At 41.3% G+C, this 21,636-nt stretch overlaps 1 protein-coding gene across 1 annotated transcript; it reads right to left on the minus strand.

Moving 5' to 3' along the window:
• Window positions 1–269: 269 nt before the first annotated feature.
• LOC133547392 (gastrula zinc finger protein XlCGF57.1-like) lies at window positions 270–16,036 on the minus strand. The gene is made up of 3 exons (XM_061893077.1): window positions 15,623–16,036; window positions 13,977–14,243; window positions 270–3,540 (listed from the first exon to the last, which is right to left on the minus strand). The coding sequence occupies exons 1-3, from the start codon at window positions 15,723–15,725 to the stop codon at window positions 2,081–2,083; spliced, it is 1,830 nt and encodes a 609-aa protein (XP_061749061.1). The 5' UTR covers window positions 15,726–16,036; the 3' UTR covers window positions 270–2,080.
• Window positions 16,037–21,636: the final 5,600 nt, after the last annotated feature.

The raw sequence follows: 21,636 nt of genomic DNA on the forward strand, positions 1-21,636 counted from the left end.
TCTTATTTTATCCAGAGAGAACCTGACCATAAAAAGATGGCTGCACATCAATAAACTGTCACTAAACGTCAATAAAACTAAATATGTCCTTTTTGGATATTATAAAAATGTCAAACGCAAATTATGATGGATAACATCGAAATAAAAAAAGGAAAGGTAATCACATTTTTGGAATATAACTTAAGAACTAAGCTGGAAACTACATATAAATCATACAAAGAAAACATTTCAGAAATTGTGTGCAATACTAAATAGAATAAAATAAATACTCACAAATATGAACTACATTTATTGTAGCCAACTTCAGTTGAAACATACATTGTTTATTGCATAAAAGTCTGGGGACATACATATAAAACAATCACAAAACAATCATCATATTACAAAAGAGAGTAATAAAGATAAGTCATAGAATGGATTATAGAGACCCAACAAATGATTAAGTCACACATTTTAAAAGTAAATGATCTTATATAAAAGACAACTGTTCAGATGATGTATAAAGTAAATAATTATATGCTTCCAGAAGTGGTCCAGAAGATGTTTCAGATGTGAACCAGTAAATATGAACTAAGAGGGATTTATGTGTACTCAAAAGCAAAGGTATGAACACATGTAAAACAAATATGTACATCATATAAAGGAGTTCATCTATGGAATCATCTACAATTAGAAAATAAAATATGTAACACTTCATTATTTAATAAAAACATATAAAACACAATTATGAATAAGTATAAAAGTGAAATATAAATATATCTACACATAAAATGTTTATTGTATGTAACATATTTTATGTACTGTTTATTCTCACCTTTTCAGTCAAACTGTTGTGTTCATTTTAAAGTACACAAATGTGTATATTAACTCATGTACTTGACTGAAATAAAATCGCTAATCTGAAGTCTCTAATCCAGGGGCGCTCACACTTTTTCTGCAGGCGAGCTACTTTTCAATTGACCAAGTCGAGGAGATCTACCTCATTCCTATTTATAATTTATATTTATTTATTTCTGAAAGAGACATTTTTGTTAACAAGTTAAATGTGTTTAATGATAATACAAGCATGTTTAACACACATAGATTCCTTTCTTTCATGAAGACAAGAATATAAATTGGTGTATTACCTGATTCTGATGACTTGCATTGATTGGAATTAGACAGTGGTGCTGATAACGTCCGCATTTTCAAATGGAGGAAAAAAAAAGTCCTCCTTTCTGTCCAATACCACATGAAAGTGGTTGGATTTGGCATCTCATTTGTCCAACTTGCATACTCGTTTTTAAACACTTTGTTATGAGAGTAGCATATGTGTGTGTGGCCCTTTAATGTCTGGCAGCAGGTGAGTGTGCGGGTGGGCAAGCAAGTGAGAAAGCGGTCGCTGAGGGCGGGGGAGAAATACATTGGCATCAAACTCCGTAGCTTGCTAGCTTGTGCACGCTAGCTTTCTGAGACTCTTATTTTGTTAGCTCAGGCAGGATGAAACAGGTCTTTTATGGTGAAGACAGGAACTGTGCAGTCGGTCTTTAGAGTTTTGACAGTAGGTACGGAGTCTCTAGAAATAAAATGTGTTTCTCTGCGTCCGCCTTGTTAGTGATTTTTTTCTTGAATATGAGCTCGCAGCAGCCAGCGTCATCTCACAAGATCCACGGGTGCCGAGAATGTCTAACAACTGACGAAAGTGAAGTCTTGGTATGATTGATGATTGCTCATTTTTATGTACATTTTTTAATGCCTGGCTTGAGATCGACTGACACACCCTCCGAGATCGACCAGTCGATCGCGATCGACATAATGCACACCCCTGCTCTAATCTATAAATGTAAAGATCATATTAAACAGATTGTTAGACAAACAACAACGTCACACATGTTATATGTGCTGATGTTGTTAGAAAGTCAAAATGAAAGTCTGGACAGTTTATTTCAAATCCTGCAGTTTCATTTGCTGCTGCTGTTCTCACCAGCACACTTGTGTTTCTTACACTGCTACTTAGAAGACAATCTTTCACCACACACACTGCAACTCAACACTTTCTCTCCTGGGTGTCTTCTCGTGTGGATTTTTAAACTACAATTTATTACAACACATTTACCACATTTTTAGCTGAAAAAGTTTTTGCTCCAGTGTGTATTCTCATGTGTTTTTTTAAATGGTCCCTTCGAGTAAAATCTTTACCGCAAATTGAACATGAAAAAGGTTTTTCTCCAGTGTGTGTTCTCATGTGTACTTTCATATTACGTCTTTGTGTAAAACCTTTACCACATATCGAACATACATAAGGTTTTTCACCAGTGTGTGTTCTCATGTGCACTTTCAAATGGTTACTTTGTGCAAAACCTTTACTACAGATTGAACATGAAAAAGGCTTTTCTCCAGTGTGTGTTCTCATGTGTAATTTTAAATTTTTATTTATTACAAAACTTTTACCACATTCTGAGCAGGTAAAAGGTTTTTCTCCATTGTGTATTCTCATGTGATTTTTTAAATCGTCCCTTCGAGTAAAATCTTTAGCGCATATTGAACATGAAAACGCTTTTTCTCCAGTGTGTGTTCTCATGTGTACTTTTACATTGTGATTTCTTACAAAACTTTTACCACATTCTAAACAGGAAAAAAATTCCACTCCAGTGTGTATTCTCATGTGTTCTTTTAAACTTTGATTTCTTACAAAACTTTTACCACATTCTGAGCAGGAAAAAGTGTGTTCTCCAGTGTGTATTGTCATGTGGGTTTTCAAATGTTGCCTTCGAGTAAAATTTTTACCACAGATTGAACATGAAAAAGGTTTTTCACCAGTGTGTGTTCTTTTGTGTCTGTCCAAATTCTTACTTTCAGTAAAACCTTTACCACAGATTGAACAGGAAAAAGGTTTTTCACTAGTGTGTGTTCTCATGTGTACTTTCAAATGTTGACTTCGTGTAAAACCTTTACCACATTCTGAGCAAGAAAAAGGTTTTTCTCCAGTGTGTGTTCTCATGTGTCTTTTCAGACTACGACGGTATTTAAAAGTTTTGTGACAGAGAGAACATGTGAAGTGAGTGTTGTCAGTGTGACATGTCTTATCATCTTTAGAGTCTTCATCATCAGTGTCAGGAGAGTGTGACGTTGTGTCCTCACTATCTGATAGTGGAGCTAAGAGCTTGTCTGCTTGTGATCCTCCACAGTGGTCTCCATCAGCTTCTGTTGTCATGTGTTGTGTTGAGCTGCTGCTTGGAGGCTCCCCCCCTCCCCTCTCCTCACTTTCACCTTTCACCTCATCATCTTCACTCTTCACAGGGACACCAGTCACTGGGAACTCCACCAACCATTTAGGCTGACTGATGCTGTGTTCCTCCTCTTCCTCCTTAATGTGAGGGCTCAGTGGATCCACCACTTCCTTTTTAAAATGGGGTGTCAGTGGGTCCTCCTCTTCCTTTTTAAAATGGAGTATCAGTGGGTATTCCTCTTCCTTCTTAATGTGGGAGGGCTGTGGCTCCTCTGTCCGCATCCTGAAGCTCCACTTCTGTTGCTCAGGGTGAAGATGTTCTTCACAGACGTCTGCAAGACAAACACAGCATCTCTGCTCAGTCACACAATGCATTCAGTACTTTTACATGCACTTAGGAAAAACAAGTTATCGTATGAACTGTCTTGAAATCTCAGTGACGCACAAACACGCTGCTCTTTACAACATTATTCACAGGAAAAGAAACAAAAACCAGGACGACAGGAGTTTTTACTATGGATGACTGATATGGTTTAAAATTGATTTTGCGATACAGTATTTCATTTAGAATTACTGATAGAACCATTTTAAAACAGGCTACACAGGCTCCTAATTTAGTTGCTGAAATATGCAGTAAAATATTACATTTCCAGTATTATTTTCTCAAAAAAAGTAACCAGATATTAACAGTAAATAAACAAGTACATTATTAATAACTGTTTTGACAAAATAATACAATTAGAAACGAACAATATGTTACTGCATATGTCAGCTGCCAAATTAGGAGCTTGTGTACCTAGTTTTGAAATTATTCTATTCTCAATCATATATCAAATTATATATTGTGACATATTGTTATTAGGATATAGATTTGAGGTCATATCGCCCATACCAAACATTGGTTCGTCGAGTCATTTTGTTTGGCCCACCAAATATATTTAATTTTAATATTCTTCAGATGTGTGTGTATGTTTAAAATGTGGGACTACTGTTCTACATCATGTGGAAGTGTCATGTCATGGGGATGGTGTGCTTTCAACTAAGGGTGTGACGATACGGTCAGCTCACCAAAGGATACTCGATATTGGCTTTAGGAGAACGAGACAATATTTTGGTGGTTAACATGATTCTTACACGTGTGTGTACTTCATGTGTATATGAATGTACTTTTAGGGACGGCGTGGCGCAGTGGAAGAGTGGCCGTGCGCAACCCGAGGGTCACTGGTTCAAATCCCACCTAGAACCAACCTCGTCACGTCCGTTGTGTCCTGAGCAAGACACTTCACCCTTGCTCCTGATGGTTGCTGGTTGGCGCCTTGCATGGCAGCTCCCTCCATCAGTGTGTGAATGTGTGTGTGAATGGGTAAATGTGGAAGTAGAGTCAAAGCGCTTTGAGTACCTTGAAGGTAGAAAAGCGCTATACAAGTACAACCCATTTATTTATTTACTTTCCCTTGTGTGCTTCGTTTGACTGTAACTTCATAGTGGATAATATCTATAAACAACCTCAATTGTTTTACATATTTAATTTGAAGAACTGTTTACTTATCTGACAAATTCAAAGGAAACTGCACTTTTTAAAAAATGTTACCTATCATTCACAATCCTTATGTAAGACATTTGTTTCAAACTGTTATGAATTTTAATTAGTAATTAAACGTGAACAAAAATCAGCTAACATTGGAGTCAATGGGAGCTCCTCTGTTAGACCCACAAAGTCCTCCCAAAAAACATCCAAAAACTGCCAACAATACTCATTATACATTTTGTGACCTGAATATTAACCAAGTATTAATGATACTGTTATTATAAGCGCTAATATTAAGGACCTACTTTTAGCGGCGCGTTGATCACAGAAGTAACTAGCTTATGCTGCTATATTGACATACTGAACTGTTTTCTCACCTCTAAGATGATGAAAGCTAATTCTACAAACCCTGTCTCCATATGAGTTGGGAAATTGTGTTAGATGTAAATATAAACGGAATACAATGATTTGCAAATTATTTTCAAGCCATATTCAGTTGAATATGCTACAAAGACAACATATTTGATGTTCAAACTGATAAACATTTTTTTTTGTTGCAAATAATCATTAACTTTGGAATTTGATGCCAGCAACACGTAACAAAGAAGTTGGGAAAGGTGGTAATGGATACTGATAAAGTTGAGGAATGCTCATCAAACACTTATTTGGAACATCCCACAGGTGTGCAGGCTAATTGGGAACAGGTGGGTGCCATGATTGGGTATAAAAGCAGCTTCCATGACATGCTAAGTAATTCACAAACAAGGATGGGGTGAGGGTCACCAATTTGTAAGCAAATTGTTGAACAGTTTCAGAACAACATTTCTCAACAAGCTATTGAAAGGAATTTAGGGATTTTACCATCTACGGTCCGTAAAATCGTCAAAAGGTTCAGAGAATCTGGAGAAATCACTGCACGTAAGCGATGATATTACGGACCTTTGATCCCTCAGGTGGTACTGCATCAAAAACTGACGTCAGTGTGTAAAGGATAACACCACACGGGCTCAGGAACGCTTCATAAAACCACTGTCAGTAACTACAGTTGGTCGCTACATCTGTATGTGCAAGTTAAAACTCTACTATGCAAAGCGAAAACCATTTATCAACACACAGGAACGCCGCCGGCTTGGCTGGGCCCGAGCTCATCTAAGATGGATTGATGCAAAGTGGAAAAGTGTTCTGTGGTCTGACGAGTCCATATTTCAAATTATATTTGGAAACTGTGGATATGGTGTCCTCCGGAACAAATAGGAAAATAACCATCCGGATTGTTCTAGGCGCAGAGTTCAAAAGCCAGCATGTGTGATGGTATGAGGGTGTATTTGTGCCCAAGGCATGGGTAACTTACACATCTGTGAAGGCACCATTAATGCTGAATGGTCCATTCAGGTTTTGGAGCAACATATGTTGTCAACCAAGCAACGTTAACATGGACGTCTCTGCTTATTTCAGCAAAACAATGCCAAGCCATGTGTTACAACAGCGTGGCTTCGTAGTAAAAGAGTGCGGGTACTTTCCTGGCCCGCCCGCAGTCCAGACATGTCTCCCATCAAAAATGTGTGGCACATTATGAAGCGTAAAATACGACAAGACTGTTGAACAACTGAAGCTGTACATCAAGCAATAATGGTAAAAAATTCCACTTTCAAAGCTTCAACAATTAGTTTCCTCAGTTCCCAAACGTTTATTGAGTGTTGTTCTGCCCTCACTATATGTGTTGAGGTTATACAGCTTGGCAGACAGCAAACAACCAATCCAGGACGTTCCAATAAAGTTACAAAGCAGATGAATCCATTTAGGTGTCATTGTCCACGTCTTGGACCATGTCATTGTTCTGTTTTGTTATCACAGCCTGTTCTGTATTTGACGTCTTTAGTTTCTGGTGGTACTTCCTGGTTTGTTTCGGTTGCCTAGTTACGCATTTAGTGTCACCTGTTTGTTGTTTTTGATCACGTGCAGCTGCCTCTGATTATTTCTGCCCCATATATGCCTGTCTTTGTTTGCCTTTTGTTCTCGGAGTTTAGTTTGCTACACGCAACAGATGACGTCACATTTCCCGATTGTGGTAAAAGACTTTTTGTTATACGATTAGCTTCCATGCTATATTGTTTGCTTGTCCGTAGTTTATATACTAGCGCTTTTTGTTCCTTTTAGCTTCCACGTTAGTTCTGTCTGTTTTGTTTTCAGTGCCTTGAGCAAGTGTTTTTTGTTCAAAAATTGTTTTTGTAGTGTATAATAAATCATTATCCTTACCCTCACGCTGTGTTCCATCCTCCACTGCACCCACGAGAGAATAACTTTTCACCACGATACCAGCAAGACGTCACAGTAAAGTCCGAGCTAATGAAGCTTCTCTCGCAGCGGAAGTCGAAGAATTCGACAGGATAACGTGGAGGTTAGCCCAAGCGATGCAGGCTGGGACATTCCGCGGCGCGCCGTATGTGATGATCTTGGGGCTTGGAGGTCTCCAAGTCCCGCTTGACTCCACTAGGTCCGGCAACGCCCCGTCTCACCCCACCCCCTCGCATGCGTCGGCAGAGGCGGAAGCCGCGGCGAAGGGCATCGCCTAGCGACAGAGACACGCTAACTCCACCATCACCCCTTCACGGACACAGCCACTTTCAACTTGTCCAGGACTCACCATACACGCCTGGTAATCCTTTTGGTTTTTCTACTATTGACTCCTCCGGCTGGTCTGGTAGTCACGGGTACTGCACTCGTGACGTCAGCCCTCTTAGTCCCCAGAACATAGTGGGGATTAAGAATTTTTTTTAGAGCAGGCACTCCCTCAGTCGTCCACAGGGGACATAAATGACAATCTTACACTCCTTAAAGACATTTGTTTTCAATCACAGTATAAGTCTTTATTTTCTGAATTTGATTGATTGATACTTTTATTAGTAGATTGCACAGTTCAGTACATATTCCGTACAATTGACCACTAAATGGTAACACCCCAATAAGTTTTTCAACTTGTTTAAGTCGGGGTCCACGTTAATCAAATTATGGTACAAATATATACTATCAGCATAATACAGTCATCACACAGGTTAATCATCATAGTATATACATTGAATTATTTACATTATTTACAATCTGGGGGTGGGATGAGGAACTTTGGTTGATATCAGTACTTCAGTCATCAACAATTGCATCAACAGAGAAATGGACATTGAAACAGTGTAGGTCTTACAGTAGGATATGTACATCCAGCAGAGAACATAGTGAGTTCAGATAGCATAAGAACAAGTATATACATTAGAAGTACATTTGATTATTTACATTAGGTTATTTATAATCCGGGGAGATGGGATGTAAATGGAGGAGGGTATTAGTAAAGGGTTGAAGTTGCCTGGAGGTGTTGTTTTAGAGCGGTTTTGAAGGAGGATAGAGATGCATTTACTTTTATACCTGTTGGGAGTGCATTCCACATTGATGTGGCATAGAAAGAGAATGAGTTAAGACCTTTGTTAGATCGGAATCTGGGTTTAACGTGGTTTGTGGAGCTCCCCCTGGTGTTGTGGTTATGGCGGTCAGGAAGTAGTTGGACATGTACTTCGGTTTCAGGGAGGTGTAGCGGATTTTATAGACTAGGCTCAGTGCAAGTTGTTTTACTCTGTCCTCCACCCTGAGCCAGCCCACTTTGGAGAAGTGGGTTGGAGTGAGGTGTGATCTGGCGTGGAGGTCTAAAAGTAACCGGACTAGCTTATTCTGGGATGTTTGGAGTCTAGATTTGAGGGTTTTGGAGGTGCTGGAGTACCAGGAGGAGCAAGCGTAATCGAAAAAAGGTTAAATGAGAGTTCCCGCTAGAATATTCAAGGTGCTTTTGTTGACCAGAGAGGAGATTCTGTAGAGGAATCTCGTTCTTTGGTTGACCTTTTTGATTACCTTGGTTGCCATTTTATCGCAGGAAAGATTAGCTTCTAGAATGGAACGTAGGTAGGTGATCTCATCTTTCCAGGTGATAACAATGTCACCCACTTTTATAGTGAAATCAATGACTTTCTTAAAGGGGAACATTATCACAATTTAAAAAGGGTTAAAACCACTAAAAATCAGTTCCCAGTGGCTTATTTTATTTTTCGAAGTTTTTTTCAGAATTTTACCCGTCCCGGAATATACCTAAAAAAAAGCTTTAATGTGATTGATTTTCGTTATGTGCGAAGCCACTGTTCATTTTCCTGTGACGTCAGATAGCGATGCCAATACAAACAACATGGCGGTTACCATAGCAAGATATAGCGACATTAGCCCGGATTCAGCCTCGGATTTCAGCGGCTTTAGCGATTAAACAGATTATGCATGTATTAAAATGGATGGTAGGAGTATGGAGGCAGATAGCGTAAATGAAATTGAAGAAGAAACTGCAGCTATTGAGCGAATAGCTATTGACGCTATTCGGCCATGTCTGCGTTAGCATCGCCGGTAAAATGTGCGGACCAAACGATCAGGACTTTCGCATCTTGTGACACTGGAGCAACTTAAATCCGTCGATTGGTAAGTGTTTGTTTTGCATTAAATGTGGGTGGAAGGAAACGCTGGATGTAAATATGGTTTCAAATGTACATACAGCTAGCCTAAATAGCATGTTAGCATATGTTTGATTAGCACATAAGTCAACAACATCAACAAAACTCACCTTTGTGATTTCGTTGACTTTATCGTTGGGAATGCATCTGCTTTGAGTGTCGCATGATATCCACACATTCTTGCCATCTCTGTCGTAGCATCGCCGGTAAAAACCAAACGAGGGACTTTCGCATTTCTTGACACTGGAGCAACTTAAATCCGTCGATTGGGATGTGTTTTTTTGACATTAAATGTGGGTGGAGGGAAAGGCTGGATGTAAATATAGCTACAAATGAGGCGTAATGCTGCAATATGTATACACAGCTAGCCTAAATAGCATGTTAGCATCGATTAGCATGCCGTGCTAATCGATGCACATTCTACATAAATCAACTAGAATCATTCCCTGATCGTGTTGTTACACCCTCCGACAACACACCGACGAGGCATGATGTCTCCAAGGTACCGGAAAACAGTCGAAAAAACGGAAAATAACAGAGCTGATTTGACTTGTGTTTGTAATGTGGTGGAGAAAAATGCTGTTCTCTACCTAGGTGACGTCACGTTCTGACGTCATCACTCCGAGAGCGATAAACAGAGAGGCGTTTAATTCGCCAAAATTCACCCATTTAGAGTTCGGAAATCGGTTAAAAAAATATATGGTCTTTTTTCTGCAACATCAAGGTATATATTGATGCTTACATAGGTCTGGTGATAATGTTCCCCTTTAAGGTTGATATGGGACCCATATAGGATGGATTCCGTTTTACCTAAGTGTATGGATAGCTTGTTGTCAGAGAGCCAGGTGCAAATATTAAGTAGTTCAGCACTGAGGATTTGTTCCACCTGTGACTTGTCCTTGCCGGATACCAGCAGGGCCGAGTCATCCACAAACAGGAACAATTCACAGTGGCATGCTGATGGCATGTCATTTACGTATATTAGGAACAGTAAAGGTCCTAGTATACTGCCTTGGGGGACTCCACAGCTTACTGAGAGGGGAGGGGCACCTCTACCACCTGTTTCTTCCCCTCCAAGTAAGATTGCATCCAGCTTGATGAGGTTTCATCGAATCCGATTGCTCGGAGCTTATCCAACAGTATAGCGTGGTTAACGGTGTCAAAGGCCTTCTGAATGTCCAGCATGACCATGCCGCAGTATTTGCCCGCGTCCACCTCAGTTAGAGAAGGCATGTGGCAGTGGAGTGCTTAGTTCTGAAGCCGGATTGGAATTTGTACATTAGTTTATTAGTAGCAAGGTATCCATCAACCTGTTCATAAACTATTTTTTCCATTACTTTCAAAATGGAACTGAGCATAGAAACAGGTCGGTAGTTACCAGGTTCTAATTTGCTTCCTTTTTTTATAAAGGGGGGTTACTCTTGCTATCTTGAAATCCTTGGGTAACTGGCCTTGTTTGATTGAGAAGTTTATTATATGTGTGATTATTGGGGCAATGGTGGTGGCAGAGTCCCCTCTGAAACCCCTCCACCTGTGACTTTTCCTCCCACCCTGTCTACCTCTTTCAGTTCCTACCCCCACTCACCCCTAGAGGTAGTTTTAGACCGTAGAGAGAGCGTCTGGCATCCGCTTGTGGAAGGGGGGGCTCGTGCTGGAGGTAGCACAGCGGCGTTCAGCCGAGTCTCTTCTCCTAGTTTGTATGGTTGACAGGTATTCTTGTTTCCATCGCTTCCAGAATCTATCAGAGAGAGATTGGACTTTCCGCCATTGTTGTGAGTGGATGTCTTTCACGTTGAAGTCTCCTGGCGGTGCAGATATGACGTCTCTCTTCAGTGTCAGCAAGGTTGCAGGTGTTAGTATTGCTGGCATCTCTGGGTCAGTTGAAACTGGAATGAGAGGTCTTGCGTTTATAATTGCCATGACCTCAGCCATGAGAGTGGTGAGCACCTCATGAGAAAGGTGAGAGCCTCCCTCCTTAAGGAGCAATGCATCCAGGATACGGCGAGTGATGCCAATTAGTCTTTCCCACACTCCTCCCATGTGGGAAGAGTTTGGCGGATTGAAGATCCAAGTGCACACTTAGTCCTGCAGGTAAGTTTTCAACTCTTTTTCCAACGACTCTCCCTCTTTTTCCGACCACTTGTCCCTCGCCGTCAACTTCTCTTCCTCGTCATGCTTCTCGTCGTCTGTGCTGGAGTCCATGACGATGGCCTTGGACTTGCTCCCCGCTCTGGACTTCTTGGGGCTGGACGAGGAGCGTCCTGCTTGGGCGTCGCTCTTCTTGCCCTTGGCGGCGGACTTGTCGGCCGACACTTTTTTCTTGGCCCTCTTCTTTTTCTTGGCGGGAAGCTGTTTGCCGCTGTTCTGTCTCTGAGGATCTCATCAGTCCCCACATTGACTTTCAAGATGTCAAAACCATACGGTACATCAGCGAAGCAATACAAAAACTCATGAAAAAAATAAACACAGCTGTAAAACACTTACATACAAACAAGACAGCTGCTTGTACACCCGAAAGAGAACAAAGAACAGTGTCTAAGAGGAGCATCAACATTTGCATTTAAACTGTAAAATCCTGTTTATGATTTATTTACTCTACTTATTTAAATATGAACCTTTTCCTTTAGGAAACTTTTATGATTTGTGTGTTGTTGTAGCTGGTATGCTGCAATTTTTTTTTTTTCCCCCCAAGATGGTGACCCTGTAGTGGCTGCTGTTGGCAGGAACTCTGTGCTCTTGTGTCATCCTTTTGTGTTTCCCTCTTATTTTCATGTTTATATATATATATATACATATATATATATATATATGTGTATTATTATTTTTATTTTTTTTGCCTTTTGGTCCGGACCTTTTTGGACTGTGTGACAAGGGGTGGCACTTTCGTGACTTCTGCGGTGCTTTTTTGTGAACTTCTGGATCTGCCTCCCGAGAGCCTTTTGGCCATGGAGACCAGCTGCTGGGTCTCTGCCACACCAGAGTCCGTTTGGAGAGACTGGAGGAGATGCAGATGAAGAGACAGGACTGCGGAGCTAGCACTGAGCGCCGGGACGGAAAAGCTTCACAGTGTCTTGGCTGAATGAGCAGGTATCGGACACCTCGGTCTCTTTGGACATATCCTCACTCATCCATGCGGACTGGACACTGGCCGAGACTTGGTTTGGCGGCCAAGAGTGGAGTCGGCTCTCTTGGTTGCTTTGTTGGGTCTGCTCCCGTCTCTGGCCAAGCTCCCTTCACCCCAGCAGACGATGGCGTGGGACACCGCAAAAGCCACCACAGTGTATATGTTTCTTTTACTTTTTATTCATGTATGTATGTAGAAGTGGCTGGTTGCATCAGCTCTGCTCTTTTAATGTCCTTTGTCCTCTTTGATGTTTCCCTCTTACACACATGAAAGAGGAATGTGTGCTATGGCAATGAGTTGTTTTCTTCCCTTGGCCTCAGTCTGGACCCCCTCTCCAGGGGCCCAGGCTTGGACCGATTTTTTTTTTTCTCTCTCATTGCCCCCACTTTTTTACCTGTATGTATCTCACCGTTTTTGCAAGGGGCGCCGCAAGTTGGCAGACCCGTCAGCGATCCTGTTCTGTCTCCCTAGAATGTTTGTCTGACCTTGAATGGGATTCTGCTGAACATTTTAATTTCCCCTCGGGGGTTAATAAAAATGTGTCTGATTCTGATGTTTAACATCAACAAAACATAGCTAATTAGTAAAAATAAACTACATTAATTCATCTCTCAACGGTGTTGAGACATTGCTGGACACCGGAGTAGTAACTAAATCCAAATAAAAAATGATTTTATTTTTTTAAGATATCTGGCTTGTATTTTCAGTAGGGATGTAAATTTATAGATTCATGGATATGATACCCTAATAAATATTCCTTATCGATACCAGTATTTATCAGTACTCTTGTCGGTACTACATGTCATTTGTGGAAATAAAAACCCGGAAAAAAGGCATTTTAAATAGCATTTCTATTAGCACAAGAGTTTGAACACCTCCAACATGATGTTCTGTAACATTTTAAAGCAGGGAAGTCTTTTATCAGCAGCTGTTTATTTGAAGTCTTAAATAGATAGATAGATAGTACTTCATTGATTCCTTCAGGAGAGTTCCTTCAGGAAAATTTAAAGAAGTCAACTATGTGTGCAGTGCAAGGTGAAATGCAGTTATGTCATCTTCTTCTCAATAACACACACATCAAACTTTGGTTGCTTCCTTATTTGTCATCATTCAAAGCTGATTGTAATGTGTAGCAGCGGCAGCTGAACTCAGTGTGAAAATGTATCATAGTTACGTCAGTCAGCTGGAATTAAAAATACAAATAGTTGTGCCGTTAGTCCAGAATCTTCACGGTCCTCATGGACAACATAATTAGGAACCAGTACTAAAAAAATGGTACTTGGTGTACATCTCTTATCTTCACCACTAAACCTTTGAAATATGCTGACATATGTGCTGCTAAAGGTAAATAAACAGTAGCCATATTGAATGTTTGCCTTCATTTGACCACGTGAGGTAAGGAGGACGGCCTCTAGGTCACATGGTTACACCCCAGCAATTACACTGTTGATGATTGATGAGCAATCATTTTTAAATGGTGGTGTTAAAAAGCAAATATATCTCCATCTTTAGTGATAAATGTGTCCCCCGGATGAACATGTGTCACAAACATTGTATTAGATGATATGTGGATGTTGTGCTTACTTGGACTGTGATGAAGCTGTGAGGACTCAGGTGGTTTGTCTTCATGCTCTTCAGTCTTCACAGAGACAACAGTCAGTGGAAACTTGCTGACATCAGCCTCCTCCTGCCCTACAGGACACTCTCCCCCCTCTTCCTCTTTGAAATAAGAGGGCTGTGGATACTCCTTGTTCCCTTTAAAATGTGAGGGCTGTGGATACTTTACAGTGAAACTGTCCCCCTGCAGATGAGGGAGACATTCTTCTTGGTGTTCAATCAGCTGATGGATGTCTACAGGACACAAACAAAACGCATTTTAACTCCTACATGCTGAATATTAAATTGTACATGAAATATAGGGCTGTGGCTATTGAAAATTTTATTAATCAAGTGTTCTACTGGAAATTTTCCGATTAGTTGAGTAACTGAATAAAACAGTGTTGCTTGGTTAAAGACAAATTTAAGCGACTATAAAACATTTCACTTAATAATGAACAGTCAATTGGTTTGAGATGGTATGAGATCAAGATGTCATCTTTAGATCAGGCTTTGTTTTTTTGACAATCACTGCCACGTTAAAAAGTCAAAGTACCAATGATTGTCATACACACACTAGGTGTGGGGAGATTATTCCCTGCATTTAGCCCATCACCCTTGATCACACCCTGGGAGGTGAGGGGAGCAGTGAGCAGCAGCGGTGGCCATGCCCGGGAATAACTTTTATGGTGATTAAACCCCAATTACAACCCTTGATGCTGAGTGCAAGGCAGAGAAGTAATGGGTCCCATTTTTATAGTATTTGGTATGACTGGGTTGGGGTTTGAACTCACAACCTACCGATCTCAGGGAGGGTGCACCGACATGAAGGAAATAACAGGTCAGTATGCTTTGACACACATATATAACTTGTCAAACCTGCCAGCTATCAGGCTAGGTTTACAGCGTCAGTCACCATGGTAACTGACTCTGACTTTGTCTTACCTCTCTTATTTTTGGAGGTAAACTCTCGAGCTTTACATACTCAGGACTTTGCACTTAACCTGCTCTCTGGAATATTCCCCTGGTGACTGTGTGAGTTTTGTGTGAACTTGTTGATACACATTGTTACAAACATCAACCTCTCATAAATATTGTGTGTCTGACACTGTCTCGTTTTTATGAAGAACATAAAACAATTCACGGTGGCAGAGGGGTTAGTGCGTCTGCCTCACAATACCAAGTTCCTGCAGTCCTGGGTTCAAATCCAGGCTTGGGATCTTTCTGTGTGGAGTTTGCATGTTCTCCCCGTGAATGCGTGGGTTCCCTCCGGGTACTCCGGCTTCCTCCCACTTCCAAAAACATGCACCTGGGGATAGGTTGATTGGCAACACTAAATGGTCCCTAGTGTGTGAATGTGAATGTTGTTTGTCTATCTGTGTTGGCCCTGCGATGAGGTGGCGACTTGTCCAGGGTGTACACCGCCTTCCGCCCGATTGTAGCTGAGATAGGCGCCTGCGCCCCCCACGACCCCAAAAGGGAATAAGCGGTAGAAAATGGATGGATGGATGGATAAAACAATTAGTGCATCATCCTCACATAACAATTAATCTTCCTACAGACAATCTATTTAGGAATAGTGTTAATAATAAATATAAAGTTAGTAAAGATGTGAGAGTAAGAAGTAAACAAACCTGTTCTGTGTAACACTACTTGATGTTTTTCATGTTGTCGCTCCTTCTCCTCTTTTGTTGGACAAAGTTCCTCCTCGTACTCTGCTGTGGTTCTTTGGCACATTTTCACACAATCACAACACTTTACACTCACACTTGATCTCTACTTAGTGATGTGTTTTGATCACTTCCGCCTCTCTTTGTTAGCAGCTAACAAGCTAAGCTAACTAGCAGGCTAAGCTAGCTCGAGAAGCATCAAAGTGCGCTCAGACTAATATAACCGGATGCAAACAGTTATTAACGATGTTTACTCTATTTACTAGAGTGTAATAAAGGACATATATGTGTACATGGAGGCACAGATTAAGAACACTGAACTGTGACGACTGCAAAAACGTCTTCACCGTCAGACGCCATCTTGCTTTATCCTCGCCGTGTTTGGTTCGCGCGCAGTGTTGTCAGATCTCGCGAGAGAAACAAGTAAGCAGCTCTTTTCCAAATCTCGCGAGAGGAATAAGTACAACCAGCTTTCCGCCACCGGTAAAAATATTTTATTATATACTATTTACTTATTATGAAAATAAAAGTAAAATTGTCCATTTCAAATTTTCATAGTAAAGACATAAAACTTATTTCCGTAAAAAAATGTCAATATTTAAAAATATATTCAAACAAAAGTAGCATAAGGAATGACAAAAAAGAAACAAAATTAATATTACATTAATGATATTATTTTCGTTTTTGATGTTAATCGTTTTTATAATGTAATTTAGAATGTGGGAGGTGTTCATGTTCTTTTCAAATTTCCTTTGAATAGAATAGAATAGAATAGAGTTTTATTGTCATTATTGCAGTGAACAGGTTCAAAGAACAACGAAATTGGAGCAGATCCCCTAAGGTGCATGTACAATATGGTAATATAAATAGTACAAAAAAAAGGTAGATAGAAATAAGAGATGTATCTATATATGTATATATATCCACACAGATGCATACATGCATGCATATAACATTATTGCTTATTACAGTCCGAAAAAATTTAAAGAAATTAAAAACATGACACATGAGGACATGAAGGACATATTGTGCTACTATGGCTCTTGGGTAAAAGCTGATTTTTAGTGAATTTGTACCAGCTTTTAGCACCCTATGGCGTCTGCCCGAGGGTGGCATTATATATATTATATCCATCTATCGATTGATAGATAGATAGATAGATAGATCTATCTCTCTTTCCATTTTCTACCGCTTATTCCCTTTTGGGGTTGCGGGGGGTGGGGCTGGGAGGGGGGGTGCTGGTGCCTATCTCAGCTACAATTGGGCGGAAGGCGGCGTACACCCTGGACAAGTCCCCACCTTATCGCAGGACCAACACAGATAGACAGACAACATTCACACTCACACTCACACACACACTAGGGACCATTTAGTGTTGCCAATCAACCTGTCGCCAGGTGCATGTCTTTGGAGGTGGGAGGGGCCTATCCCCAGGTGCATGTCTTCTGAAGTGGGCGGAAGCCGGAGTACCTGGAGGGAACCCACACATTCACGGGGAGGACATGCAAACTCCATCCATCCATCCATCCATTTTCTACCGCTTATTCCCTTTCGGGGTCGCGGGGGGCACTGGCGCCTATCTCAGCTACAATCGGGCGGAAGGCGGGGTACACCCTGGACAAGTCGCCACCTCATCGCAGGGCCAACACAGATAGACAGACAACATTCACACTCACATTCACACACTAGGGACCATTTAGTGTTGCCAATCAACCTATCCCCAGGTGCATGTCTTTGGAGGTGGGAGGAAGCCGGAGTACCCGTAGGGAACCCACGCATTCACGGGGAGAACATGCAAACTCCACACAGAAAAATCCCGAGCCCGGGATTGAACCCTGACTACTCAGGACTTTCGTATTGTGACACAGACGCACTAACCCCTCTCCCACCGTGCTGCCAGATATAGATGTATAGATATAATATATGTCATGCCAATTGAAATTTAAAGAGGACATGAAAACCTCCTACATTCTAAAATACATTATAAAACAAATGATCATCAAAAACAAAAATAATATCATAAGTGTAATATTTATTTTGTTTCTTTTTTTCTTTCCTTATGCTACTGTTGTTTCAATACATTGTTAAATATTTGAATATTTTTACGAAAATAAGTTGTATGTCTTTGTTTTGAAAATGTAAAATGGACAATGTAGATCATTTGGTGAAATGACTGTTTTGTTGTTGTTTGTGGTTACCCGTAGGAAGAACTGTGCCGAGCTGCATGAATAAGTTGGCTTTAATTAAGACTTCAGCAGGACAGTAATTGTACATACGCACTGCATGAGAGGGTGGTAGTAACTGACTCCTCGATGTGCACATCCTGGTGGTGTGTTCGAGAATTACAACATGAAAACAGCTGCAAGAAACAAAATCTGTACAAAAAATGCTGCAAGTCAAAGCCACAGAGTCAGTCCAAGTTTACCACAAACAAGTGCTATAGACAGTCTGTGCATGATGTGACAGTGGATCAACACAGCCAAAGTGAAAATGACACATTCTACGTGGATGGCTTGGAAATAGAAAATTGCATTGACTCTGTAAATCCACAACAAAGAGACCAAGATGAAGGATTTGTCACATTGTGCATAAACGACATGCCAACCAAAATGAAAGTGGATACAGGTGCTAAATGCAATGTAATGTCACTGAAGACTTTCAATAGAGTAAACAGCGGCGTGAAACTCGCCAAACAACACAGAAGCACAAATTTGGTGGCTTACGAAGGAGCCAAAATGGAAACACAAGGTGAAGCTACGCTGACATGCTTTTTAAAGGGACAGCGCCACTTACTGCCATTTTTCACAGTGGATAGAATGTGACATCACTGTTGGGCTTCCGTGCATGCCTGCGTACGGGGCTAGTCGAGTTGAGTCCCGATGTGCACCATGTCACCACAGAGAACACTGGAGAGTTCAGCCCAAGGATCCTCACACAATACCAAGATATTTTCAGTGAAGAGCTCGGAGAACTACCAGTTGTTTACACAATGACAGTGGACCCCAATGTGCCGCCAGTTGTTAGGCCGGCCCACCGCATCCCAGTAGCGATGCAAGACTGTGTGAAAGCTGAACTTAAACGCATGGAAAGCATAGACGTTATTACTTCAGTCGCCGAACCAACAGCTTGGGTGTCATCCATGGTCGCTGGGCACACAAAAGTCAAATCAGAAATCAGATTGTGCATCAACCCCAAAGATTTAAAGGCCTACTGAAATGAGATTTTCTTATTTAAACGGGGACAGCAGGTCCAATCTATGTGTCATACTTGATCATTTCGCTACATTGCCATATGTTTGCTGAAAGGATTTAGTAGTGATCATCCACGATAAATTTTGCAACTTTTGGTGCTAAGAGAAATGCCAGAAGTCGCAGACGATGACGTCACATGTTTGATGGCTCCTCACATATTCACATTGTTTTTAATGGGAGCCTCCAACAAAAAGTGCTATTCGGACCGAGAAAACAACAATTTTCCCATTAATTTGAGCGAGGATGAAAGATTCGTGTTTGGGGATATTGATAGCGACGGACTAGAAAAAAATAATTTAAAAAAAGTTTTTTAAAAAAAACGTGATTACATTGGGACGGATTCCGAAGTTTTTTGACATATTTACTAGGCTAATTCTAGGAAATCCCTTATCTTTCTATTGTGTTGCCAGTGTTTTAGTGAGTTTAATAGTACCTGATAGTCGGAAGGGTGTCTCCACGACTGTCTTGACGCGCAGTGTCTCAGGGGAGTCGACGGCATCTATGGATGGCACAAGCTCAGCTTTTCTCCGGTAAGAACTATCTTTTTAACCACAATTTTCTCACCGAAACCTGCTGGTTGACGTGTGGTCGGGATCCATGTTCTCTTGACCGCGCTCTGATCCATAGGAAAGTTTCACCTCCAGGAATTTTAAACAAGGAATCACCGTGTGTTTGTGTGGCTAAAAGCTAAAGCTTCCCAACTCCATCTTTCTACTGTGACTTCTCCAATATTAATTGAACAAATTGCTAAAGATTCAGCAACACAGATGTCCAAAAAAACTGTATAATTATGCGGTTAAAGCAGACGACTTTTAGCTGTGTGTGTGTGCAGCGCTCATACTTCCTAAAAACCTGTGACGTCTTGCGTACACGTCATCATTACACAACGTTTCGAAGACGAAACTCCCGGGAAATTTAAAATTGCAATTTAGTAAACCAAAAAGGCCGTATTGGCATGTGTTGCAATGTTAATATTTCATCATTGATATATAAACTATCAGACTGCATGGTGGCTAGTAGTGGCTTTCAGTAGGCCTTTAAATGAAGCACTAAAACGGCCCCACCACCCCATGAGAAGTGTGGAGGAGGTAGCAGCACAAATGTTTTCAGTGCTAGATGCAAAAAATTCATTCTGGCAGATCCGCCTGGACAAGAAGTCCTCAATGAAGACAACATTCAGTACTCCTTTTGGACGTTACTGATTCCTTCGCATGCCTTTCGGCATTAACTCAGCAAGCGAAGTATTCCAGCGCACAATGGATCAGCTCTTTGCTGGATATCCATGCTCAGTCATTGTCGATGACATCATCATCGGAAGCTGTGATGTGGCGGAGCATGACGCCAACCTAAAAAAGGTGTTTGAACGTGTGAAGGAAATAAACCTCAAACTCAACCCGCAGAAATGCAAATTTCGACTTGACCAAGTATGCTACGTTTGTCATATCTTCAAAAGTAAAAGTGTGAACGTTGACCCCTCCAAAACTGCTGCTATCACAGACATGCCAGTCCCCACAGATGTCACTTCACTTCACCGTTTCCTGGGAATGGTTAACTATTTTGGCAAGCACATTCCAAACCTCAGTGACATCGCAACGCCACTGAGGAAGCTGACTCACAAAGAGACCGCATGGTGCTGGTTCCAGCAACACCAAGATGCTTTCGACCGCCTGAAAGCATGTCTCTCCTTTCCACCAGTATTGGCCTACTAAGATGTCAAAGAGCCAGTCACGCTGACCTGTGAGGCGTCATGCTTTGGACTAGGAGCTGCCTCATGTAGAATGGAAGGCCAGTAGCCTTTGCATCCCGCGCCCTTACAGAAACAGAAACTCAATACGCTCAAATTGAGAAGGAGCTACTAGCTGTTGTGTTTGCATGCACCAAGTTCAGAGACTATGTGTATGGCAAGGCCACCACAGTAGAAACTGACCACCAACCGTTGGGGACTATCTTGAAGAAACCAATTCACAATGCCCCGGCCCGTCTTCAGCGGATGCTGCTACGCTTGCAAAGCTATGACATAAGCCTAATCTACAAAAAAGGAAAGCACATGTACTTGGCTGACACTCTTTCAAGAGCCCCTAATGCAACAGACAGTGAGAGCCCATCTGATAGTGGTTCTTTCGACATCATGTCTGTGAGCTACATTTCTACAGCCCGCCTGGAAGAGCTCAAGAAGCACATGGAGGAGGTTGAAGTAATGCAGACTCAGTGTAGTCATCCAGCGTGGATGGCTTGCCAGAAAGACTCAGCTGCAGCCTGCCATTGAAGTTTTCTTCCCCTACAGAGACGAACTCACTGTGGAAGATGGAATTGTCATGAAAGGGCAGAAAGCAGTCATTCCAACGTCACTACCAAAAGAGTACATTAATATTGTACACAAAGGTCACCCAGGCATTGAAGCAACCAAACGCAGAGCAAGAGGTATCATCTTTTGGCCATCAATGTCACGAGACATCACTAAAGAACTACTTTTTTGCACAGTGTGCAGCAGCACAAAACCACATCAGCAAAAAGAACCACTTCATCTCCATCCAGTTCCAGACCTTCCGTGGTCACAGTTGCTACAAACATTTTTGAATGGCGTGGACAACACTACCAGGTGATAGTGGATTCCTATTCTGGATGGTTTGAAATTGACCTTCTACAAAACATCACAGCGACAGTTGTAATTTCCAAAATGAAAATAAAATTTTTCATTGCACGGTACACCACACACACTGCTATCTG

Source organism: Nerophis ophidion, unplaced genomic scaffold (genome assembly GCF_033978795.1).
Source record: "Nerophis ophidion isolate RoL-2023_Sa unplaced genomic scaffold, RoL_Noph_v1.0 HiC_scaffold_94, whole genome shotgun sequence".
Classification (NCBI taxonomy): Eukaryota; Metazoa; Chordata; class Actinopteri; order Syngnathiformes; family Syngnathidae; genus Nerophis; species Nerophis ophidion.